The sequence below is a fragment of the Enhydra lutris genome, unplaced genomic scaffold (assembly GCF_002288905.1).
Source record: "Enhydra lutris kenyoni isolate GAN:26980312 unplaced genomic scaffold, ASM228890v2 scaffoldscaffold26, whole genome shotgun sequence".
Taxonomy (NCBI): domain Eukaryota; kingdom Metazoa; phylum Chordata; class Mammalia; order Carnivora; family Mustelidae; genus Enhydra; species Enhydra lutris.
In genome coordinates, this window is record NW_019154110.1 from 7,634,229 (window position 1) to 7,660,595 (window position 26,367).

At 48.2% G+C, this 26,367-nt stretch overlaps 1 protein-coding gene across 2 annotated transcripts in view; it reads right to left on the reverse strand.

Annotated features, from left to right (window-relative positions):
• The window catches only part of LOC111151502 (acid sensing ion channel subunit 2), a 1,010,285-nt gene that overhangs the window by 55,379 nt on the left and 928,539 nt on the right, over window positions 1-26,367 (reverse strand). For both annotated transcript variants that reach the window (XM_022509526.1, XM_022509525.1), the window contains exon 3: window positions 5,976-6,103. In XM_022509526.1, coding sequence (XP_022365234.1) covers window positions 5,976-6,103 — 128 coding nt within the window. The remainder of the gene's footprint in view (window positions 1-5,975; window positions 6,104-26,367) is intronic.

Below are 26,367 nucleotides of genomic sequence, written 5' to 3' on the forward strand. Positions count from 1 at the left end.
AGGTCACCTTGATGAAGAGCTGTTTCAGTGGAGTGCTGCGGGTGGGATGGGAAGTATAAGGGAGGTGAGGAAGGAGAGACAAGTCTCCAGAGTGGTTTGGAGGCACTTTGTTAGGGAAAGAAGGGAGAGGCTGCAAGGTAGAGGGGAGGCAGGGTAGAGTGATTTTATCTTCTTACGAGACTTGAACATATTTTTATGTGGGCTTATTTTGGGATAACCCCAATAGAGCTGAGATACTGGCTCATCCTAGCCAATCAACAAGGCTTCTTCTTCCTTCTCCACCCCCTGCCATCACTTCCACTTTGAAAAAAGCAAGCACTCGTTGTGTAGGAAAGAAGGGCGAAAACCCGAGTATTGGCAAAACCATGTGGGGATCTGGGAGAATTTCTATTTTGGATGCTGAGTGGTAACGAGTGGTTAAGTAGCTATGCTAGTAAATGCTTAGTTGGTTCTTATTTTTATCTGTTTATGGGAGACACGTACCCTATTGATCATGGAGGGAATGGCCACCCAGCAGGCCGTCCTGCCTTCTGGCGCCTCCGTGGTGCTTTCTGGAGTAGAACCAGATGCTACCATATTTATGTGACGCCAGCTTGGGCATTTTAGAAGCTGCTGAAGGCAGGCACAACAAGTTCTCTCTTCTGCCTTGAAAAAACCAAATGGGCCAACTTTCATTTCTAATGAGGCCCATGAAGCAGATACTACAGACCCTGGATCTGGCTGTCACATTGATGAATGAGTCTTGTCTTTTGAGAGTCACTTAGGAAGTTGCATTTGGAAGCTTGAGCGGAGCTGTCAAGAGCAGACGGGGGCACCCCACCCAACAGCTGAGACTGTTTATTTGGGGGTGGGGTAGGGGATACTATTGTTGTGAGCCATAGCAGAATTCCCTCCAAATGTTGGAAGTGTGGCCAACCTACACTAAAGGCAAAGGCATAAGCTTCTGCAGGAGCCAGCTGGGCCCACACATCCCGCCAATGACCTAATTGGGTCCAGCAGGACCCAACCATTTATATTTGCCTTTATTTACAGTCCCAAACAGGCCAGTGGGCAGCTGCTCAGTGCAGGGTAGGGTGTGACGGTGGGCATTCTTATGGTACTTTGGAAACAGCCCAAGTGAGGAACCAACACGGAGTCCAGGTTTTGGGATTGGAACCCTTCTCATTCCCACTGGCGAATGAACGAGTGGTGTTGAAAGGGGTTCTTGGTGAAAATGGGATACCTCTGGCCAGTGATTTTCCAACCCTGTACCCCAAGGCATTTCTGAGACTTCGAAATATAGACCCAGGGCCATGTTTTCCAGGAAATTTTCTGAACAGTAGGGGCTGGTGGCCTACTGACTACCCAGGATCTCCAGATTCATTCTCAGACCTACCTAGAGGTATGGGCAAAGTGGCTGAATTACTAATTTGAATCACCACTAGGCTCTTGGAGGAGGGCATGGGAGATGATGAAAGTCTTCTGATATCAAATCACAACTGGGAATCCCATCAGGATTGGCAATCACCTTAAATTAGGGAAAAGAGTTTGACTGATGATGTCAACATTGAAGACAGTCTTGGGTCTTAATAAGCACTAAACTTGAATGTCCTAGCTTTGCACTTGATCTATCCACACACTCATATAATTCTCCGCAAATTCCAGAGTGCTATCCTGCTCTTCTCATCTGCTGCATCCACTCTCATGTACACGGATGGTCTCCAACCCTGACCCATTTCATAAGCTTTTGATTTGATTAGGATCTCTAAGTGTGTAGACAGAATGATAAAGATAACGTCATCTGTCACAGGCTGGCTTAGCCTCAGGGAGAAGGAGAGACCTCAGGGCACATTTACATGGGGATTTTGGCAGGGGTGGGAGGGGGGAGGCAGGGAGAGCTTTAGAGTATAACATTTGAGTGCTATTTGAGCAGAGGGTGCGGATCTGGGCATCAGAGTTCATTCATTCTTTGATCAATGCACATTTCCTAAGCTCACATATAAGCAAGGCACCGATGTTATAGAATCTAAGAGGTACAGGCCTTGCTCTCAGGGAGCTCCCAGTCTACAATGAGACAAGGGCTGCTGGAGGTTAAAGAAATCAGTTCTTAAAAGGCAGGTGTAAAGATAAGTGATGCACAAGGAAAGTAAGTCCTACAAGGAGACTTTTGTATCTCTTAAGGAGTGTCACAAAATTATCAACAAACCCACTTCATTCTCTGAGCGCTCCCAGGTTGGGAGCAGGTCTTGCTGATTTTCATTTTCCCGGCACAAGAAGTGCTCATTGAGTATTTGCTGAAGGAATAAATGAATGTGCAGAGAGTTGAATGGAGCAACTAGCTCCTTCTTAGGGGTGGGAGAAAGTCTTCTTAAAGACCATGATCTTTAAGCAGCGTTTGGAAGTATGAGTAGGCCTTTGCCAAGCAGATAAGACAAAGAAGGGATTCTGGGCAGAGGGAACAGCGGGAGCAAATGCATGAAGCAGGCATCGAAGGACACAGAGTGTCTGGCTGATGTCCAAGGCATGTTCGTCAACCACAGGGAATGATGAAGCCGGAGAGAGGGCTGGGGCCACATTGAACAGGACCTCAGAAGCCATTCTTAAGGGTTGAGGCTTTGCAAATTATGAGAAGTGCTGGAATTTAAGGGATTTCGGTAGGGTAGCAATGTGACCACTCTGTGTGTGAGCTGAGGCAGGGTTACCACCGAGGAGCATGCTCAGAACCTCTCTTCTAAAGTTTTAGGGATACTATTTACCTGGGACTGCGGGGCTATTAATGCTGGAGGCCCTTTGAGGTCGTCTAACCCAGCCCTTCCATTCCATGCTTGGGAAACCCACGGCACAGGGAGGGAAGCAAATTGTCGGAGGTCTCACAGCACATTAGGACTAGACTTGAGGCCTCTGGGCCCCCAGGCTGATTTCCTCTCCACAGAGAGATGTGGGCTCACAGTTGGGCCCTGCTCTCCCCCTACTATGCAACCTTAAGCAAGTTACCTAACTGTGCAGTTTTATCTTCTGGAACGTGGAGATAATATTATTTCCTTTTTGGGGTTGCTGTGGGGGTAAAATGAAAGAATGCATGTCAAGGGTCTCGGTTGCTTGATGCCTGGTAGTTGGTGTGTGCTCAGTTGGAAGTGATTGGTATTATATCCCCCTTCCAGGGTCTGTCTCCACCCCAGTGTATCATCCCGCTGCTTGTCTCTGGTGGTGGTGGTGCCGGTCCTGGGATCACACAGGGCTCCCACTGTAGCTGAGCGAGCCAGAGGTGTGTTTCTCAGCCTGTCCTGGAAGGCAGCAGCATACCCTGGCTTTACTGGGTTTAGGGCAGATACTGATTTTTAAAACAGTGATCTTTGCTTTGGGTGACAGTGCAATAGTGTGCTCTTTTGGAATTAAAAAAATGAAAAAATAAAGAAGGAGGTCTGTATATACTTGGCGTGGGTTGAGTGATTTTTTACCATGCAAAAGGACTTCCCCATTCTCAAAGGGATTCATGGTAGGTATCCTTTCAATCACCAGTTCCTCTTTGGGCTCTCACTCAGGAGTCCATTTCCCTAGTGTGATTCACCTCAACTTTCCAGGAAAGGGCTTCCTGCTCCCACAGTCTTGTCACCCCTGGCCTTTTCGCAAGACTCCCTTGAGCTTTGAGCTGAAGCAGGGAATGCTGGAAGGGAAACAATGTAGCCAAGGCAGACCGTAGGATACACCATGATTTTATATGCCACGGAGAAAGAAATAGCAATGCTAGTTTTAGCTCTAAGGTGCCATTGATTGAGAGACAAATCCCGATTTCAGAAATGTTAAAATATGAAAAAAAAAGTACAGTGGACCCTTGAACAAGACAGGTGTTCTTATATGTGTGTGTGTTTTATAAATATAGTACAATGTGGTAAGTGTATTTTCTCTTCCCTATAATTTTCTTAACATTTTCCTAGCTCTAGCTTACTTTATTGTAAGACTCTGGTATATAATCCATAGAACATACAAAATATGTGTTAATTCTGGTCAACAGTAGGCTATTACTAATTCAGTTCCTGGGGAGTCAAAGCTTATAGACTTTCGACTCTCTGTTAGAGGTTGGTGCCTCAAACCCCATGTTGTTCAGAAGTCAACTGTACTTCTGAATCACTAAAATGCGGTGTTTGAGAACCAGGGTCAGCTGGATACTAATGGCAGAATGAGATCATACAAATGGGACCAATCACCATTACACTTTGCTTCACATTATTTAATTATTGTTTTTGTTTGGGAAAGAAACTGCTAATCCGTGGGCTTTGCGGGACAGACCCTGGGTCTCTTTTGTTCACCACCGTATCTCCGCCACCTTGTTTATAGTTGGGGTTCAACAAACATTTGTTGAATGAATAAACAAAAGAGCCACATTCTAAAACACGTGGAAAACCCAGAAAAGAAAATAAATCATTCACAATTCCCCCACTGTGGGTATTCTGGCTTATTTCCTTTGAGTCTTATTTCCTATGAATATGCTCTTTCATATACATGTAAACATAATTTATTATTAGGTTTAGCTCCAGGATGTGTTTTTGTATTTCTCTATTAATACGAATGAAATGATGAAATGAGATGAAGCAGAAATGCTTTGAAGATTTGTAAAATGTTTAACCAAATATCTTATTATTAGTTATAATACTCATCGCAAGGCTGCTATGAATGAGGCTGATTTTCTGAGAACACACTTCAAAGCACACAACAAATTTGTTCTCTGAAGCCCAGAACAGGTTGTCCCTGTCTCTCGCTCACCGTGGGGAGTCCCTTGGTTTCCTTTTGGGAAGAGGAAGAGAGTCAAGGGTTCTTAGAAGTCCTGAGCTCCAGCTTCCCACTCAGGCCAGAAATTTCTTTGGTGTCACTCATGGAAGGTAAGTCCCTGCCTAAGAAAACTCAAGCCTGCCCAAAGTATTTACTATTTGCTCCAGCCAACACCTAAAGATTGGGCTTCCGTCCCCTTGTCTTTGTGGACAGATAGGAGCCTAACTCTGACAGGTGCCCGTTAGCAAACCCAGGTGGGTTTCTCATGGAACAGTCCCCCCCTTCCTGCTTTCTGCCATGTTTCACTTCCCTGACTACCCCAGACCCTTCTGCTCCCCTCCCTTCTCCTCACATTTACATTAAGATGCCAGCAACCTCTGTGAAAATGGAAGTTGAGTTCCGTTCATGCTGAATCTTTGTCCCTACTGCAAGGGTATATTTTTGATTAAAATCTGTCCTTGTCACTTTAACGAGTGTCTGGCTTTGCTTGGGGTTGGCGGTACTCAAAAGCCCATGAGGCTAATAGCTTGGGTTCTGGGCTCACCAGGGCAGCCTGTTGTCTGCATGCCTGGACTTGTTCGTCTGTGTTCTTGCCCTTCTCGACTCAAATCCTCAGCCCTGAACTTGGATCCCTGCCATCTGCTCCATGCCCTCCTTCTTTGTCCTTAAAGATGAGGTTTTCTGGCTGTGCCACTTGGTTCCCACCTAGGACACCCTTGCATGCTCATTTCTGATCTCTCCACCTGTCTCAACCTCTGAGGCCTGTGGAGGCCAGCCAGCCTCCCAGCCTCCTCTGTGTCTGCCTCAAAGCCGACATCCCACCCACTGTGTGCTCCAGCCAGTATCCAGGCATTAAGTATGGGGAACAGCTTGGGAGGCCCACACTCTCAGTGCTTTCCCATAGATTAAGAAAGTTTTGCCCCCCCCCCCCACCCAAAAGGTTCTGGAAAAAACCCTGACCCAATTCAGTGAAAAAGAAAGTAAGCTGGGTTTCTCTCACACCCAATTTTAGGAACTGATGGATGGTATGGGAGAATTGGGTCACAGAGGTTAAGCTGATACCTGTCTCCAATTTCTAGGTGAACCTCTGTCCCAAGCCCATCCCCGCTCAGGCCTCCTGAGTGGACTCAGAGCCTTCCAAAAGTGGGAGTCCCATTTCCCCTCTTCATGCCTATGCAGGTGGCCGGCGTCGGCCCGGGACCTCTAGTCCAGGGAGCCCAGGAACTTACCCTCTGCTCCTGGGTGGCCACGAAAGTCTGGAACCCTGGAGCCACCCCAAAGCCCAGTTCTTGGATGAAAGGCGGCTCAGACTGACTGTGGATCTGAACTTTCACTCCTGCTTCAAATGTCGTTTCCTCTGAAAGGACAAAGACACACAGAGCCATGGGTCAGCGATAGCAGATGCTCACAGACTCCTGGGATTCAGAAGCTCAGAGGGACGCCAGAAAAGGCCACATGGTGGGCAGTATGATGGTCTGCAAATACATCTACATCTTTATCCCTGGAAACTATGAAGATGTCACTTTGCCCTGCAGAAGGGATACTGCAGATGGGATTAAGTGAGGGACCTGGAGATGGGGAGGTTATCCTGGATTATCTGGGCAGCCCAATGTCATCACAAGGGTCCTCATGAGAAGGAGGCAGGAGGGTCAGAGTCAGGGATAGAATGGAAGAAGCTTTGTTGCTGGTTTTGGACATGGAGGAAAGAGCCACAAGCCACGGGATGCTGGACAAGGCAGGGGGACAGATTTTCCCCCTGGAACCCGCATAAGGAATGCAGCCCTGCCAGCCCCTAGATTTTTGCCCTGTGAGACCGGGTTTTGGACATCTGACTTCCAGCACTATAACAGAATAAATCTGTGTTGTTTGAAGCCAGGAAGTTTGTGGCATCTGTTATAGTAGCTGTCAGAAGCTAATTCGGGCCAGTTAAGCCAACCCTTTGCTTTGGACTCTGGCACTATAAAATGGGATTAGGAAGTGAGTCAAGCACCTTTATTTTATTCACTAGCTTCTCTCCTGGGCCATGAGCTGAAGGTGAGGGGATCAGGAGGGGGAAGAGACGAAGACACAGCAGCAGAAATGAAAATAGAGGACTTGCTTGTATGCTAAGATGCCTGCTGCCCCTTGGAGCTGTAGGAGATGGGCAACCAGAAGAGACACTTCTGCCTCTCTTTCACTTCACAAGAGAAATGGCCCTTGGCAGCGGGAGGTGGCAAGAGTGGTGGAAGGTGATGGGATGGCAGAGATGGGCTCACAATTGGTGGAGAATGCACAGGTGGGCTGTATGAGCCTTTCCTGGGTCAGAATCCTCAGTCTTACTCTTGCCCAACAGCCCGCAGAGGGAGCTGTCCAGCATGAAAACCTGCGCAACTTTCTCCCAGGCTGATAAGGAGCGCAGCCTCCATAACCTGCCCCTGTTACCAGCCTTCTCGGGGCAGCCTCCTTCATGGCGCCAGATGGTCCAGCCCTCCCGGGCTGCCCAGATTGGTTGTTACTGGTCTCTGCTCTGCATGAATGCACATGCATTCCTTCTGCCTGGAAAGCCTTTCAACCTTGTCCACCCGACCAATCTCCCTACTCGTCCCCGAAGATTCAGCCCCCAGCCCCACCCAAAGCGAACCCTTCTCTTGCTCTCTTGTGTTCCTTACATATGCCTGATGAAACTTCTGCCACACCGGGCACTAATTCTTTATCCACCAGGCTGGAGGATCCTGAAGCCAAGTTCTGGGCTGTCTCCCTGGATCTCAAAGGTCCTCTGTGGGGCCAGGCCATATAGCATGCACTCAGGCAATGCCTGCTGAGTGAATAAGGGATTTGTGACTCAAACTTCACGCAGTTATTAATGGACAAGGCCAATCTAGAGTCCAAATCAAGGAGTGTTCTCAAAGAAGGGAATGGGGAGAGGATGGATAAATGCAGGAATGGGGGAAGATGGAGTAGGGGACAAATGGAGGTCGAGGTGAGTGAGGGAGGGAGGTGTTAGCACTGGGATCATAGTCTGGGGACGAACACTGAGAGGAGGGAAGGGCTGGGGCCAGGCACGGGAATGGGTAAGACCCACAGACAGCCTGGTGTCCAGTGACAGAGGCAGGGGCGGGGGGTCTCTGATGGGCAACAAATCCAAGGTAGGGGTACATACACAGAAGGGCTTAGTAGGCACACAGGGATTAGTAAGAAGGATAGGCAGGGGTTTCAGAGTCCAAATTTGGAGCTTAGTGGCTGGCATGGGGTTTAGGAAGAAGAGACCCTCAGTCAGGAATCCTTTTGTCCTGTGTTAGAGAAATGGGAGAGGATCCCAGGCAATCCACAAACACACCCCCTTCCCTCCAGCGGTCAAATGTTCTGCTATTTTTTTACCCAGATTGTCTGTGTGCAAAATGCTGTCCGAATGTCCTGGCATGCCTGTGATTTGGGGCCTGTCTCTCCCAGGGATGGTGAATGCTGCAGAGAAGTGAGTGCCCCTTATTCCTCCCAGTGCCCCACAGGAGCATCAGGGAAGGTGACTGCGGGAGATAGAGGATGGGTGGGAAGGGGAAGGGTGGAGGAGAGGTCAGGAGCCTGATGAACAAGCTTGGATAGGGAAGCAGCGGAAGTGGTGTGATGCTGGGATCACAGGGATGCTTGTGCTTGGATGAACTGAAGTCATGTTCAGTGAGCTGTGGGGTGTGGGATGGGAGAGATGCCAAAACTTGTTTTCTGGAGCTCTCTGAAGCTGCGTGCCAGCTAGGTAACTGAGCTTAGGAAACCCGAGAGCCAGTAAGACAGGCTCAAAGGAGGGGACCCATGGCTTACAGGGAGAAATGAAAGGTGAAGTCTTTCTGTCAGAAACGCTTCGAGTAATGGGCAAAGCAGACAGGCCAGGTATGCCTGCCTTGTGAGAGCTGCCCAAGGCCAGCCAGAGCGGGTTGGGATTTGGAAGGGGAGTTTATTCCAGAAGCAGCAGGGGCTGGGGCAGAGTACATTTCTAAATGATCTCCTATCATTACAAATATCCAGCGACTGGCTGGACACAGAAAAGAGTGATGGGTAAGGCTTCCACTCTCTTTAGAGAACTTTCTGTCAAGGTGGAATGTTCTAGAATCCGTGCTCTCCAACATAGGAGCTATAACAACATGAAGTGTGGCAAGTGCAACCAAGGAACTGAAATTTCAATTAATTGCCTAGTTAACCCCCCCAGCTTTACCGAGGTACAACTGACATATTGTGAGGTAAAGTATAAGATGTGAGGATTTGATATATGTACCTGTTAGGAAAGGATTTCCTCATCAGATTAATTAATACATCTATCACCTCACATACTTACCTTTTTTTTTTTGTTTGCCTTATTTATCTTTAATTGAATTTCAATTTAATTAATTTACTTAAATAGTCGCATGTGGCTAGTGACAACTTCAGTGGGCAGTGCCACTGGAGAATGTTAGGTATGAACAGATTCAGACGTCTCACAGCATCAGGGACAGCACAGGTCCTCCGGCCCTGGTTCTCCATAACACTACTTAGTCTCCCATCTCCAGATAGTTTCTCTTCCTTCATAGAGCTGCCTTCAGCCTCCCTCTGTGGATCATTCTCCAGTCTGAGTAGTGAGCAGCCCCCTTCCAGTCTCTGCCCTGTGGTACCCACCCGCAGTGTCCTACACTTCCTGGACATGGATGCTATCAGTGTCACAGTGAAGACCCAACTTAAGAATGCAGTGATCCAATATAGACAGAGTCAAAGGCTCCAGTCAGGTACCTCAGAGGTTCTTGGACTGGAATGCACATCAAAATCATGTAGGGAGCTCTGGGTGATGATTCTGGGGACCCACCCCTCCATCCAGTCACTCTGGGGGTAGAGCCCAGGCATCTGCATTTCCAGAAATTCGACTATAGGTTAACTGAGGCCAAACACAGGTGGGCAAGTAGCAATCTAGTCCAGAGAGGGGAAGTGACTTGGCCAAGTGCACACAGCAAGTCCAGGGTAGAGCAGGGGCTAGAAGTCAAGTCCTCTGACTTCTAATTCATTCCCTGCCCTTTGACAGCTGCGAGTCTGCCCAGGGTCTGGTTGGACCCAGGGAAATGCCAACAGCACAGGCTGCTTGTCCACATCACACGACTTGGAGGTGGGGGGGGGTCCCTCCTGCTGAGAATTAGGTGGGTTGCCCGTAAAACCACAGCATTAGCAGCTATAACAATAACTGGGACAACCCACGCAGTTTTGGGGTCCCAGCACAAAATGAAAATGTGGGGACCCTTCTTAAAAAAAATTATGAATTTCAAGACAGCCACAGCTGAACATTCAAGCAAGGGTGTGGCCTTTGGAGCACGGGGACCAGCATGACCACATCGGTGGCACGTTGGAGGAGCCAGCCCTGACCAGAACCCAGACTGGCATGGACAGAATTCTTCCCAGCCTCGTGTTCCCCTCACCACCAAATGATCTGACACGCGAGAGTGCAGGCCCCAAGTGCAGCAAAGGATTTGTTTACATATCATGAACACCAGGATTCAAAGCCCCTGAGAGCGAGTGAGTGCGTGAGAGCATGAGAGAGCACAGCGAAAGGGAAAGTTACTATATGCACAGTGTTGGGAGCCCTTGTTAATTAAGACCAAACATGAAAGATAATGTTGGATCAGGAGGAAAGCGGTAAGGCGCGTCCCAGCCCAAGCCAGAATACCGTACCCCTTTTCAAGTACACAGCCATGGCCGGCTCAAGGTGAGGTCTACCTGTAGAGCGTTTTCTGTGCGTGCAGAAAGGATTTGGAACCTCTGAGGGAGGAGATGGGCAAGCCACGGGCAGAATGCATAATGGGGCCGGGAAAGTACATAGCAATAAAAGAAGCTTAAATCTTTAATCTTTGCAAATTACAGGAAATATGCCAAGAAAGTAAACACGAGGGAAGTAGGAAGGGAAGATTTTCTGAAAAGCCAGAGGAATTTTCTAGGCTAAGGCAGGGATATGTTGATACAGAGCAATCTGTGTTGGCCAAAACCAACTTTACAACAGTGGCTAGGATAGCTAGCTGGAGAGGAGAGGGTAGGAGGGAGGCCAGATGCATGGGGGCTCAGCTCAGTGCAGGATAGCCTCCCCTAGCCAGTCCTCTGCATTCGGCTCTCTGCCCTGGGAGCTGCACCTGCAGAGACTGTCCTGATGGGCTCCCTCACCCTCTGGCTTCTGGCTGGGGTCAGCCAGTGATGATGGGCCTGTAGGAAACTGGAGGAGAGAGGAGTGACTCTGGGATATTCAGTCTCTTAGCTCCAGTTGCTGGGTCACTGCGAGTTAGCCGCACAGCACCTAGGAGAGCCACAGTTCTGCACTGGGGGGGCTAAGGGGAGCTCTTGGTATTGCTCTCTGTCTGAGTTCTGATGCCAGCTCTCTTCCCCTTTCCCTAGGCATGGTAGTGGCTGTCCTGCCCTCCCTAAGCCTTGCCCACACCTTTGTAAACAGTCCTTCCTTCGTCTTTCCTTGGATTATCCTGTTGATTGCCTGCTTGTGTCCTCACTGGTTCGGACCCCAGAGGGCATGTACTGCCCGGGCTCTGGGAGACAGCTAGAGGCACCTGTGCAGCACCATGCATGGAAGGACGCTGCTGTGTCTGAGTATTCTTGGCGGGAGACCTCACGGCCTTCAGGGTGGTCCATGGTTTTCAAAGGTCATTCTTATTTTGAGCTGAAAACTGCCTGTTTATAGATTTTCCCCCTGCTCCCAGCTCCATCCCTTTTTCCACTTGACACACCTTCAAGGATCTGAAGTTACATACTGTGACCAGAAGTCTTCTTGTTTCCATGCTAACCTTCCCCATGGCCCTAACCCCAGTGTGTCCTCATTCCTGGAGGCTTCGCTAGCGGAGGTATGCTCGGTGCTTTGACCTGGAGAGACTTCTGTGCAAAGGAGCTCAGGACACTATCCCTGTCTCCCACAGGACAGACAGTAGCCCTTCATGGTAGATGGACATCCTGGGGACACTGGGTGGGGCCATGGTGAGCAGAGCTCTCACCTGGAGTAGAGAACGCTTTTTCCCAGGGAGTGACCTAGGCATTGTAAGAGAGGTAGGAACACAGGGCCTTCTACCTGGGGGGTCAGAACCAGACAGAGCCTAGGACAGTTGGTTAAATTCTTGGGGCTCTGGGGTCAGGCAGGCTAAGATCAAGTCTAGCTCTGTGACCTTTGGCAAGCTTTTTCATCTCTTGGAGCCTGGGTTTTCTGCAAAATTTGCAGAATGGGTTTGGACCTAATAATGGATCTGTCTTCATAGGGCTATTGGCATTGCACAGAAAACCCTTAGCACAGAGTCTGGTGATTAAGAAATGCTCAGGCTTATAATGCTGTCACCGTCCTTATTCAGTGTTTCCAGCTTTCAATAAAACCCAGCTGGATAATAACTCACAAAAAAATAAACTAAATTTACTTCAATTAAAAAAATGGATTTATAAACTCAAGTCTCAATAATAAATAATGTTCTTATTAAAAAAAAAAACCCAGCTGGGTCAGGTGTCCTTTCTCACTCCTCCTTCCTGATGGGACCCCCTGCATCTGGACTGGCCCTTCTCTTCCCCTTCCATCTGGTTGATCCCTATCTAGCTTTCCTGTCCTGGAAGGTCTCCTCCATTGGATGTCCCAATATCTGGTACTTCTCTTTTCCACTTAACTCTTTCTCCACTAAGACTGGGAGATACTTGGGGACAGGATCAGTGTTTAATTCATGCATATCTGCATAATGCTTGGCACATAGTAAGTATCATACTGCTTGCAGAAGTGAACACACAGCACAGCTGATCTCTGAGACTCACAGAGTCCCAGCTTCTCCTTTTACAGCGGAGATACAGAGATGCCAGGAGGGTGGCCCATTTGTCTGGGTCTCCTAGGCGAGGTTTTGGTCAAGCTGGGTCCACACAAGACCTGCTGAGCCATCGGGACCCACGCCACCATCTCAAGGCAGCAGGTGGTCAGTCATTCAGAGCCTGGCGGGCAGCTGTGTAGGGACTTAAGCTGGGGGCGGGGGTGTCACAGCAAAGACTGCTCGGGACACCCTGCTGAAGGGACCTGGCTCGTGTTACTGTCTTGGGTGGCTGCCATCTGCCTGGCTTCTGTGGCCTATGATATCACAGTGGGGGTGAGACTCAGCCTTTGGGCCTCACTGCTCTTTGAGCTCAGGGAGAGGGGCCTGCAGTGTCCAGGTCCATGTTTCAGCCAGGCTGGGGAGGGGCCGTCCATCCGCTGGGCCACCCCCCTCTCCGGGCCCCCCATTGGCTTCTCTGGCTCTGACACTGCTCACCAGATGCTGGGGCTGGGCCCTGCCATTCTCTGGGGACTGAAGTGTGTGTGTACATGATGGAGAGAGAGACAGAGAAAGAGATAGGAGGGTAAGAGAGGAACTATCTCCGAAACCATGCTCATCTCCTCTTACTTCCCTGAAGTGGCTCCTGGAAGTGCTGCTGTTCACAGAACCAGAGAAAACTCTGGCCTTCCCGAGGGCCCTGGGTGCTCGCCACCATTCTGCATCTGTCCCCTTGTCCACTGGACAGTGACATACCAAATGCCTTGCGTGGACACCTGCCACAGGCCAGGGGCCGGGGGCCCAGCAGGGAACCGAGCAGGTCCTGCGTCCTCCCGGAGCTCCCATTCTGGGCGGAGCAGACACCAACCAGGGACACAGGCCAGCCGCGCCCAGTGCTGGGGAGAGAAGCATGGGAGAGGACAGCGAGACTGCACAGGCGGGGGGTGGTGGGGGGGCTGTGACTCTCCAGGGCTTTCCAGCGTGACTATCTGTAGGCAGGGACCTGGCCGAAGCAGGCAGGTGGCTCGTGGGATGACCCCAGGAGAGCGTTCCAGGAGGAAGCAGGTGTGTTCCAGCAGGTGAGGAAGCCCCGAGACAGGCATGCCCTTGGCCTGTTCTCGGAGCCACTGGGATGTGGTCAGAGGCTGGATGATCCCTTTATTATGCCTTAGAGTTGCCCCGAGAGGCAGGCTTATTCCAGACACGAGAACAAATGTTTTACAGAGAAGAAAACAAAGGCTCAGAGTGGTCAGCTTGCTGTAGCCACAGTGAGCAAATCCAGCATCCGTCCCTGGCCGTCCGCTCACAAGGCTCTGCTTTTTTGCCCTCTAATAGCTGGCATCACTCAGACAGCATGCCGTTCTGGTGTCACTGGCTGCATTCTCCATGGGGTAGGTCCCCTTTGAGAGCTTGCAGGCCCGGACTCTGAGCCATTCATGTCCCTATAGGACATGGCAAACAACTACACTCCCATGAGTATGGTAAGCTCTGGGGCTCACAGACTTCACGTCCCAGATCCTCCCCAGCATCCCGAGACAGTCGTCAATATGTCAATTTTCCCACTTAGGGAAATATATATATATATATATATAAATTATATATATATTTTTACATTGTATCTATGTTATAGGTGAAGAAACCAAAGTCCAAAGAAAGGAAAGGACAGGCCCAGGGTCCATCATTCATGGCTGCATAGAATTTTGGAGCTAGGACAGTCCTTGACACTGCTTGAATTCAACTAACTTTTCATCTTGTAGGTGAGAAAATTGAGACCCCCAGGGAAGAGAGTGGCCAATGGCCACATGGCAAGTGGTGGCCTGGCAGAGTCCAGGACCCAGGTATCTTGACTCCTCACTCTCCCCTGCCCTTTGTCAGTCGACTAGAGGAAGCACTGGTCCCAGGTGACAAGCTAATAAGGGTTCAAGCTGTACAGGGATGAAGCTGTACAGGATGAAGGGAGAGAATCTTTTAATCGACATTGGGTTCAGCAGCCTGTGTTCTCTCATCTCAGAGTTCAGGGGAAGGCTCACTGTGTGGGACGGTGACAATAATAGGGACTGAGGTCCTAGGTCCAGCTATTGAGAGCTCTGGTGGAAAGGTTCTGCCAAACACTGTTTCGGTGGTCCACTAGGGGCGCCATCTTGGTTCCTCCAGCCCTTCTGGCATGCATAGAGGAATCCAAGGAGGCCGAGGTGGGCCCTGGAAAGGGGAGCAGGAGAAAGGGGAGCCCAAGAAAAGTGTGGGCTCTGAAATTATGGAGCCCTGAGTCTGATTCCCAGCCCCACCACTGAATAGCTGTGTGACCTCAGACAAGTTATAATGCCTCTCTGAGCCTTAGTTTCCTCTTGTTTAAATTAAAGGGGGGGGGGGTTGTGGAATAGAGCTGATCCCTCAGGTGACTTTTAGCTTTGCAACTCTAGGAGCCCGCGATCATGCACAAGTCTCCTCACCTCACTGCATCTCATTTTAATGTCCTGGAAACTAGATTTTAAAAACCCAACATGGCTGCTCAGCCCTCACAAGTCAGAGGAGGCTGAGTTTTCTAAAGACAACACAAAGGCTCCCTGAATTGCTGCCTGGCTAACATCGGGCTGTGTGTGTCTTGTGCTCCCTGCCCACCCCTCCCCTGACAGGCCCAGCTGAGCAGCACGTCTAGATGAGCAAATCTGAACCCAGCACAGAGACGGGTACACTCATACTCCAGTGCTTACAGGTGACATTTTGAGGCTAGACCAGATCCGGAGGAAGAGAAATCAACACTGTGTCCCCAAGCCAGACGGGCTGCAATGATATCTGTTCAGGGCAGCTCGTGGGGTACGGGGTTCTCAACGACAGCTCCTTAGCACGTGGCCACGACAGTGTGGTGAAGGCTGCAAACCTCAACCCCTTCCTGCAGAGCCTCAAAGCCCCTGTGACATGATCTGGCAAAGATGTTAACCAAGCAATGAAAATGTTAACCAAAGCAACCGCTTTTATCCCTCCCTTCTCTTTTTTCTGTTTTCATTGTTAAGAAACACTAGCTCTTGGCGGAAAGAACCAAGGACCAAATCAGAGATAGATTCAAGCGCTAGTTCCAATGCTCTTTGGCCATGAGGTCATGGGAAAGCCACTCGGCACCTCAGAGACTAGCTGACTTACCATCTGTTCAATGGATTAATCTGTTAAATGATTAAGCCTGCTCGGTCTACATCATTAAGAGCGTATGAGGGTCAGAGGATATGATGCAGGTGAAGCACGTTGTATCCTATGGAGTGATTTGTCCATGTTGGGGAAGGAGAGGGTTAATGTTGGGTCTTAGTTATGCAACAAAGAGGAGTGGCTTCATTTGACACATTCCTGTTAAACAGAAGGTCCACAAAACATACATTCGTGAAGGCACCGGTGTGCAGTTTGGTCTGCTCTCATTACAAAAACATTTATCCCAAGGATTCTTTAAATAATGAGTTTCCGTGGTGCATTCAGGCTCACAGATTATAAACTCCTTGGTAAGAAGGCTGATGATTCTGGGTAGGCAACCCGCATGGAGGAGACATCACCCTTGAAAAGCCATCAGGAAGTGCCACATATCCGGAACCATCGGGGAAGTTGGTGGATGATTGAGATTCTATTTATAAACATTCTGTTTGCACACACTGGTGATGGAAGTTAGGTACAAGCAGATGCCAAACAGATCACGTATATAGATTGTGATATAATTACAGAAGTCAAAGTTATTCAAAGCATTACTTTGAATTACTTTGAATTACTTCTGTAATTTAATATTTTCTCAATTAGTGAATATAAAAAGCATGATAGCGTTCATGTGGGGGGAATGACGTCTGAGAAATGTCAAGATGTTAAAAAGGCATCTGCATACTTCCAAAGGGTGGGAGACGGTGGTCTGGATCAGAGCTTCTCATCCTAGAACATGAGTCAGCCAGGGACTCCTGTTATAATGCAGATTCGGGTTGGGCTCTAGATTCTGCATTTCTGACAAGCCTCAAGGGGATGCTGGTGTGCTGGTTGGAGGACCAACCTCTGGGGAGCAGGACTCACAGGAGAGCATTGATGGGTTAGCAGCACACACCAGATCTGATGTGATTGACTTCTGTCCAACCGTCCAGCTCTGGGTCTCAACCTTAGAGTTAGCTACCATGGACACCTTGGGCTGTTCTGGACTTTTGCTCCAGATTCCCTTCTCTCTGTTTGGCCTCTCACCTCCTTATGCCTCACACCCTCTCTAACTCCCATCCTCTGCATATCCGCCTGGCAGCCAGGCCCGAGACGAGGCCCAAAGGTCACCTTCTCTTGGAAGCCTCCCCTGATTTGCCCTTTTCCTTCCTTCTGGAACCCATCACCTGCTCCATCTATCCTTAGCAGTTAGAGCACTTGATGACATTTAATTGTGTACATGTGCCCAGACCGCAGAAGTCTGGCAGCCGGCAAGCAACGGAAGGGTTGTTGGATCAACGCATTTCCGTCTCCTCTGTAAAAGGAACCCTGGAGATAGTCCCTAGATCGTGAACTCCTTGCAAACCTGGACTGCGCCCTTCTTGCGTATCCCTGAGGGTGTGGCACACAGTAGGTCGCCTTGGCAATTTACCAACTAGGAGGGCATGAGCTCTGAGTTGGGTCTGCTTCATCTGCATACGGTCAGCCGGGCTGCGACGTATGAGAGAGCACATATATTTTCCGCATGTATGTAAGGCAGTTCTCAGAACGGTGAAAGTCAGTTTTCTGGCTGCTTCATGGATGCTTGCTTCCAATCGTGCTTCTGACTCGTGGCGTCCTTTCTCCCGATCCCTGGGCACCTGTGGAGACCCCTCCGCCTGCCCCATCCAGCGAAAAGACCCCCTCCGAGCGTGAGCCCGGAACTCCAGCGGGCTGCTGCACGTCCCCGGGTTCCCGACTCTCGGGATTCTTTCCGGGAAGGTCCCCAGCGCCAGGCACTATGACAGGAGTGCTTCCTGGGAGCAGAGATGTCAGAGAAACCATAGCAACCATCGGCATCCTGTCTGCCTATGTCCCATTTATGACAGGAGATAGAAGTTGTGCTATTCCTGATAGGCGCTCAGGCTTTCCAGCTATGCAGAGAAGTTTGGGTCGTTTTAAATTTAATTTTAATTTTTATCAAAGCAATGTCTGTACATAATTTAAGAAGCCAAATGATTCCACAAGGCTTTTAATGAAAAACAGCAGTGTTGGCTCCGCCTCTCCCAGCCCCAAGCCCCAATTTTCAGAAACAGCTACTTCCAACCAAAAAAACTACTTCTTGTATTTACTTGTATTTACTTTCATATTGCATTGGACATCAATGGCTCGGAAGATACTTCTTGGTTTTAAAAAATTGTAGGTATTAGCCACCAAATTCCTCCCATGGGAGGTGAGGACGTAGACTTCTTCTGGGAGGGGTGCTCTGCTGTGTTTCTTTTCTTTCCATCCTCCTGGAGACGTACACGATAGTTTGGTTAAGCCAGTCTCCAGCTCTTACAGAACTAGGTAAATAGTATCCACACCCCAGCCTTGTAGTATCTAAACATTTTGGTCTTTTCTTGTAAAAGTCTTTTGAGTTTCCTGTTCTGTTTTCTTTTTCTCTTTGGTTGTTGGTGTTTTTTTTTTTTTCTTTCTTTCTTTTGTTTTGTTTTTTGGTTTGCTAGATATCTATCACAGAAATGGGGAAAAAAAAAAAAGAAATCCAAACTCATAGAGACAGAGGAGTGGTTGCCAGGGGGTAAGGGTGGGGGAAATAGGCAGAGGTTGGTAAAAAGACACCAACTTTCAAGATGAATAAGGTCAGAGGGTATAATATAAAACATGGTGACTATGGTTGATAACACTGTATGGTATAATGGAAATCTGTGAAGAGAGTAGAATGTAAATGTTCTCGCCAAAAAATATATTGTATACATTAATATATGTATATATTATATTAACATGCAAATATAATTAATATATTAATTATGATTATAGCACCATTAGATACATGTAATTAATATTATATTAATATAATATATGATATATGATATAACATATTATTAAATATTATATAGGATATATAATTAATATAATATTAATAAATAATATCAATATATTTGATCTATGTATGAAATTATATGATATACATATTTGGAATATATATTTATATATGTATATTTAAAGATTATTTGAGAGAGAGAGAGAGGGCGTACACGCAAGCAGAGGGAGGGGCAAAGGGAGAGGGAGAGAGAGAGAGAATCTCAAGCAGACTCGCAGCTGAGCAGGGAGCCCCACCTGGGGCTTGATCTCATGACCCTGAGATCATGACCCGAGCCACAACCAAGAGTCAGATGCTTTACTGACTGTACCACCCAGGTGCCCCTGGAATATATTTGAAATCAAATTCTACCCTTATGCTTCATTTGTAGCTTGCTGGGTAGAGAATTCTGTCTTAGAAAAGAAAGATTTCCCATCGCTCCTCTCCACCCAGTGTCCTCTGGTTTTAATCGCATCCGCTGAGCAGTCCCGGCTCGTGCTGAGTGTAGATCTTATGTAGGCGATTTGTTTTTTCTCTCCAAAAACTTGGAAGGTTTGCTCTCATCTCTGTTAGCCTGAATTCCTCGAGGATGCCTCTTGGTCTGGGTTGTTCTATGGTCGGGACTTGGTGAATTCTTTAGCCATTAATCACGTGCTTCGGCTGGGAACTCTTCGTGTCTTACTTCTCTGCCAACGTCCTCTTCTCCATTCTCTCTGGTTCGTTATTCTAGAACTCTTTGTAGGAGCGTGTCGGACTTCCTGGATTTACCCTCTCATTTTCATATCTTTTTTCTCTCCATTTTCCATCTGTTTGTCTTTTCATTTTACTTTTCAGGAAATTTCCCTAATTCCAACCCTTTTATTATTATTACTTTTAAAAAATCTAATTGTATTTTAATTTCTAAGAGTTAAAAAAAACACAACTTTTTCTTTGTATGTTACTTTTTAATAGCATCCTATTTTAACAGCTTGTATTTATGGATGCAATATCATCTCTCATCTCATGAGAATTTTTAAAAAGTGGTTTGATGTTTCCTTCTGCTCTCTGCATTCATTTTGTATTTATCAAACACTCATACAGTGCCCAATATTATTCAGGCTTTTTCTAAGTACTTCATAAATATTAACTCATTTCAGTCTTCCTAACAACTTCTCAGAGTAGATAATAATATTATTCTTATTTTAGATGTGATGGAATGCAGAGTCAGAGAGGTTAAGTAACTTGCCCAAGGTCACACAGCTGGTAAGTTGTATAGCTGGGATTTGAACTTAGGCTCTGTCTGACTCTAAAGCTTATGCTTTAATCATTATCTCTATTTCCTCACAGTTTCTTTTTTTGTTTGGCTGGTGTAGTTCCTTTCCTATTAGTGGCTTCCCTCAAAAGCCAGATGTTTTGGCTGTCCACTCATAACAAAGAGGGACTTAAATGCTGCACAGTCATTCCTGGGTGTGGGAGGACTTGCTAAGGGACTTCCCTCTGGGAGGGTATCTAACCAGGCCATCATGTCTGGGGATTCCTGACTGTCATTCTTTTTTTTTTTTTTTATATTTTATTTATTTATTTGACAGGCAGAGATCACAAGCAGGCAGAGAGAGAGAGGAGGAAGCAGGCTCCCTGCTGAGCAGAGAGCCCGATGTGGGGCTCGATCCCAGGACCCTGGGATCATGACCTGAGCCAAAGGCAGAGGCTTTAACCCACTGAGCCACCCAGACACCCTCCTGACTGTCATTCTATGTGGACCTTTCCTCATGAGCCTGTCAGTCTCTCCAGAAAGGGATTCCCCCAGACTTCTGTTTGGAGGTGGTAGGGTAGATTAGGATGGCTGGGGTCTCCCTACTCAGTAAGCAGAACCTGACCTCCTCTCCCTGTTTTCATGCTTCACCTCTGTCTGGTTTACGCATGCCCAGAGCCAGTCTGTTTCATCCCATCGGGTGCTAGGGTGTGGAGAGGTACTTGTCTAGATATCTGAGAGACTTAACAGCTCCTTTTACAGGCTTTGAACTAATCCTCCTAGTTTTCCCTCTCTCTTATCCCTGTCTTCAGCATTGTCTGATGCCTCCAACTCTGATGCCTTGGACTCTTTCTGGGGTTCAGTGGTGAGAACTGTCTGGCTTTAGTCGGCTTTTCAGTGCAGACCCTTATCCCTCAGCTTTGTCTGCCACACGCCGAGTAATTACCATCTGCCTTCCATCTTCCAAAAACTTGCTGACGTTGACTATTGCCTTCTTTCCCATCCTCTCCGTCATTGTGTGTTTATACTTAAAAACAAAAAACAAAAAACAAAAAAAACCAACCCACGATGCTATTAAGGTGGGGTGTATGGAGGGAGCCTCCAGAAACACTTCTGTCCAATCTACTGTGTTCAACCAGAAGTCCAGACTGCCAGCTTCCCCAGAGTTCAGCAGACACATCATGAGCTCCTTTGACCATGCCCAAAGAAGGGAGGGAGATGTTTGGAGTCGGTCTCTGGGATGTACACACCATTGGACACCATTTTTACCCTGGGAACATGAGGTGTCCATCTGATGCTTTTCAAACTGGGTTCCCTGGAGCCTTAGGGTTCCTCAGGGTCAGCCATAGTGAGCAAGGGACAATCACATCTCCAGGTGAACCAGGGCAGTTCTACCTTTATCTGTTCTATATACTGGGGCTGTGATAAAGCTTTTGTTCAATACAAGGATTCTGCTATTGAGGAAAAAAAAAAGAGGGAAAAATAGAAAAGGAAAAATTTAACAGACCTATCATTATCTGCTATTCTCTCTTCAGAGATGTCACCTGGACCATTTTTTTTCCCCTGAGCTATTTTCATGGCAGTTCTTTTACAATCACATTTTGAACATTAAAGGCACGTAGTGAAAGGAGGATTGTTTTTGGGTTCGTGCGTGGGTTTTTAGCTTGGTTCAGCTATTTAATGAAATGTGTGTTCTTGGGAAGCTTACTCAACCTCTCTGGGCCCCAGTTTCTTTATCTCATAGTGGGGATTGCAACACCTGGTTAGGATGACTGAAAGAGCTTGTGGGATCGAATGTTCGGGGCACCTAGTGGCCACTCAGGAATGCCAGCTTCTCTCTTGCCTGGACCCGTCAGTGTGCACAGTTACAGGGATTTCCCCCCCGCTCCACGAATGTATTAACCAATATTTACTGCTCTGGTGTGCATCAGTGAGCCAGACAGTCCAAGATCCCTGACCTCTTGGAGCATATGTTTAAGCAGAAGGGGACCGACAAATAATAAATAAGTAAATTCCATGGTGTCTTTGAAGGTGACACATGTCATGGAGAAAAGGAGAAGCAGAGGAGAGGAGGAGGGGTGAGTCATTGGGGTAGCCCTCCGTGAGAGGGTGATCTCTGAGCCAAGACTTGGTGGAGGTGAAGCAGTTGGTCATGCGGATCTGAGCAGAGAGAATTCTAGGCAGAGGGATTGGAGAACGCAGAGGCCCTCAAGTAAGAGTGTTCCTGGAGCGTTCAAGGCATCCCAGGGAAGCCAGCGTGGCCAGAGCCAAGTGAATAAGGGGACAGAGTAGGAGGTGAGGAGGCTCGTGGTGGAATAAGGTGCCAGATATTTACCTCCATTAAAGCATAGACCCTCAACACAATTCCTTTGCTCAAAGATATAATATCAGGTTCGTTTTTCCTTCCTTTTTTTTTCTGATTGATTCAACAATCATTTATTGCATACTTAATTCATGCTTTTCACTGTCCTGTTCACTTTTTTAAAATATTTATTTAAGAGAGAGCACGCAGGCACGGGGAGGGACAGACGGAGAGACTCTCAAAGCAGACTCCCCACTAGGCACAGAGCCCAACACAGGGCTCGATCTCAAGATCCCAACGCAGGGCTCGATCTCAAGATCCCGAGATCATGACCTGAGCCGAAATCAAGAGTCGGGCGCTTAACCGACTGAACCACCCAGGTGCCCCTCAGGTTCATTTTTCTAAATACTAGGATTTGGAGAAATTGAGGCAAATTATATTCAATAAAAAGTGTTTTTGCAGGGGGTGAATGAAGGCAAGAGGGAGAGGAGAAAGGGAGGAGGCTTATCTGTGGTCTTTCCAACTTTTGAGCCTATCTCTCTAGAATTTGAGTTCATTTAAGAGCTCTCTGTATACCAATTCCGGTTTCCTCAGAGGTGACCCATTCTTTCCTCAGCCCTACCTCTCCCAGCATGGCCCTTCACAGGGGCTATCTCTTGGGAACTCCTTCCCCAGCTGCCATCCACTCAACTTCCTCAGGACTCTTGGATCCTTCTATGATTTCACTCCCCTGGTCACTGCTGATTGGTCCACATGTGGACTCCCAACTGACCAATGGGCCAATGATTTCCTTCCCTTTTTTTTTTTTTTTTTTTTTTTTTTTAAATAGGAGACCCAGGAGAGAATCAGAATAGTCTCTCGCTGGGGATAGGACATGTAAAACAGAAAACTATTGGCGGCCATGTGTGAAAAAAAAATATGTGTGGAAAGGACCTGTCTGTAGTGAGAAGGAATAAAGTGACTCAGAGAGAAGAGAGGCGGGAGAAGCAGAACCCCGAGGGCACCTGAGCCCTGGTTTTTCTGATGCTGCATCCTTGCTCGCCCGCTGTTTGGCTGTTGAAGCTTGCCTTGGATTCTGGGGGCAATACAATTCCTTTTATGCCTAAGCTTGTTTGAATTTGGTTTCTCTCATGTGCAACCTAGATAACCCACTGCCTATGTCTTTTATCTTTTGAAATTACTCAGAGGCATCGACACAGAGTTTCATTTTTAACAACCTCCCACCTGCCTTCAATTTAATTTCCTTTAGAAAACGCTAGCCATGAAATCTGCACTTCTCCAGTCCAGGACGGTTTTTCTGTCCTCGTTCTATTTTGTGAGATCCTCCGTGAGAAAGGTTTCCATGGTCAAAGGCATTTGGGAAATAAAGGCTGCCTGCAATATTCCTACTCAGATGTTCATGACGTAGCATGTTTAAGAATCCCCGCAATGAATAAATGTGTTTCACTTTGTCTAAGCAGGGTCCCCAGATCTTTGCTATTCCTGTAACATGGAATATCCCCAACCTCAACCTTCCACAGGGCCCATACTGATGATGTCCCTATGGGACAGATCCCGTCTTCTTTAAAATGGCACAGTTCCCGGCCCCTGGGTGGCTCAATAGGTTAAGCCTCTGCGTTCGGCTCAGGGGTCCTGGGATCGAGCTCCGCATCGGGCTCTCTGCTCAGCAGGGAGCCTGCTTCCCCTCCCCACCCTCGCCTGCCTCTCTGCCCGCTTGTGATCTCTCTCTCTATCAAATAAATAAAATCTTAAAATAAAATAAAATAAAATAAAATAGCTTCATTCCAGGGTGATGTGCATAAGGTTCTTTGGGCAAGAGAGCATCCTGGTGTGGTGTGGTATGTTGTCAGCCTGGAGGAAAGGATACTTGATAATTCTCATAGTCATCTTGCTTCACTAAGTGTGAGCCCATAGGGCTGGGGGGGGGGGACTCAAAGGGGGTACCTTTGTCAAAATCACTCGGGCATCAAAGGTCCTCCCTGTCTGCCAGAATTATACCCGAAGGAGTGGTTCGCTCACTGCTCCCTTAAATTTCTGAGCAATGAAGCCACCCATGAAGCAACGCAAGGGTGTCCCAGAGGCTCTGCTTTGAGCAGAATGAGATTCACGGATGTTGAATTACTTCAGGACCTCTGTTACAGGACTGGGATATTTAGCATAGGCTCTGGCTCTGGGACAGTTTGACAATCCCCGCCCCCCCCACCATGGTCATCATTATCACCCTTCCACTGCCTACAGTCTGCAGAGAGTTATCATGTGCTTCCTTCAGCCATCCCAAAAATCTATCAGTTTATTTGTGTGGTTGACCTCTATTAGGCATGAGGACATGGAGGCCCATTCACGTGTCCTCAGCCACATAGCTGGTAAAGGAAGAGCTGGGGATTTCATCTTGGGTCTGACTCTGTAATGGCACTTTCCTGTCCTACTACACTGCCTGCCATCAAGCTGTCTGTGGCTACTCCCTCAACAACCATATTTCAACTCCTCTCTTCTCCGCCATCACCTAGGTATCTCCAACGAAGACTTGGGAATTGAGAGGAGGCAGAAATGCCAAGGAAGAAAGATGGTGTCTGTGGGGCCACAGAGTTTGGAGGGCCAGAAGGCAGCCTCCCTCTTGAAGATCATGGCAGGACTAGGCCTCATGGTGCCCAAAGTCCTTTGGAGCAAAGAGCAAGGAGCAAGATGGCCATGCTTCCTCAGGTGGCCTCACGGACAAGCAACCCTCACCTGTCAGAGTCTACTTCTCATCCTTCAGTAGGTGTGTACCCCTCACTCCTACCCCCACGGAGCTCACTCCTCACTGGCCCAGGACACAAGAGGTTTTGAGGTGACCAGAGTGTCCAAGAGGTGCTCATTGCTCAGTGACTTCTCGCCTGAAGAAATGTCCAGTTGAGAGAGCCTGGATGTAAGGATTCAGGCCATCAGGCTGGGTGGCCAGGGTGAAGTCGCCTAACCTCAGCCTCTTTCCCTGGTAAGTGGGGATAAAGGGCCCTCTCTACCCCTCATGGCCTTGGTCGGGGGGAAGGCCAGAACTGAGGAATATTACAGTCCCAGAAGACTGTGGGAGCTGGCTGTAGAGGCAAACATCCAAGAAACCGACAAGAGCAGTCTGAAGCTGTGCTCCCCAATGTGGTAGCCGCTAGCCACCCCCCAACCCATGACAATTTAAATTAATCAAAATGACATGCTATTAAGCTCAGTTCCTCATTCCCATGAGCACATTTCAAAAGCGCCCTTGTGGTGACTGGACTGGACAGTGCCCCTAGAGAGCGTTCCCTCCATTTCTGCAGAACGTTCTATTGGACAGCACCGACTAGTCTCTCCTCTGACCAGTTTCTTCTGGCCCCTGCCCTTGCTCTCAGTCCCTTTTTCTTCATGCAGCCTCCTTCCCCAGCCACCTAGCCCCGGAGGCCATGGTTTAAGTGAGGGGGGCTGGTGGGTCCTAAAGGATAGCTCAAGCTGCTGGCAGGAGCAAAGCTGTCCTCTTGTGGGTTCTGTGTGGTGCTTGGCTGCCTACTGAGATGATAAGCTCCCGAGAGGCAGGGTCTGGTGTCTTCTGCTTCTCTGACCATGCCCTACATGGTGTTAGGCACACAGCAGTTCCTTGAGCACGATTATGGTCCACTGGGGCTAACTGGTGGTCGGAAAGCTTGAGTCAGTAGAGCCCTGGCTTGGCCATGACTTTCCTGTGTGATGTCTAGAAGCTCACCACACCAGGCTTCAGTTCTCCCTCTACCAAGGAGCAAGGGGATTGGCTGGAAGAGATGATCTCAGAGCTCTCCTGCTATATCCATCTACGGCTTCAGGAGGCAGAGTGCGTATTCCCAGAGGGTAGGTCCTGTGGTTGGAACCACAGGGGCTATCAGCGGCCAGTGCTCCAACCTAAGGTCAGACCCCACAGGGAGCTGTGCCGTGTAGAGAATGTGTGACGAGGTGCCTGGCATTGTGTGAGTGTGTGCATGTGTGGGTGTACATGTTTGTTTTTGCTCCCAAATCGAGGGCAGGAAATCCACCATCACCATGCAAAGATAACTAACCAGTAGTCAGAGTGTGGGTATGAGGTCTTCAGGACCTATTTTTATTGACTGTTTCTCCCTTTTCCACAGATGGTTTGGTGAGCAAAGATGTTCCAGTGTCTGCAAGGCAGAGATTCTTTTGGGAGACAAAGACCCAGTTCCTAGGACTCAGGGCTGTCTACAGATGCCCATGGTCCCAGGACACAGACTGGTCTCAGGGATGTTCTGGAAAGCCAAGCTCTGCTGGTCAGCTCTCGGGGATGCCAGAGCTCAGCACAGACCCAGACCACCCTCTGTTTGCTGGAAGGCAGGGGCACTGAATTTAA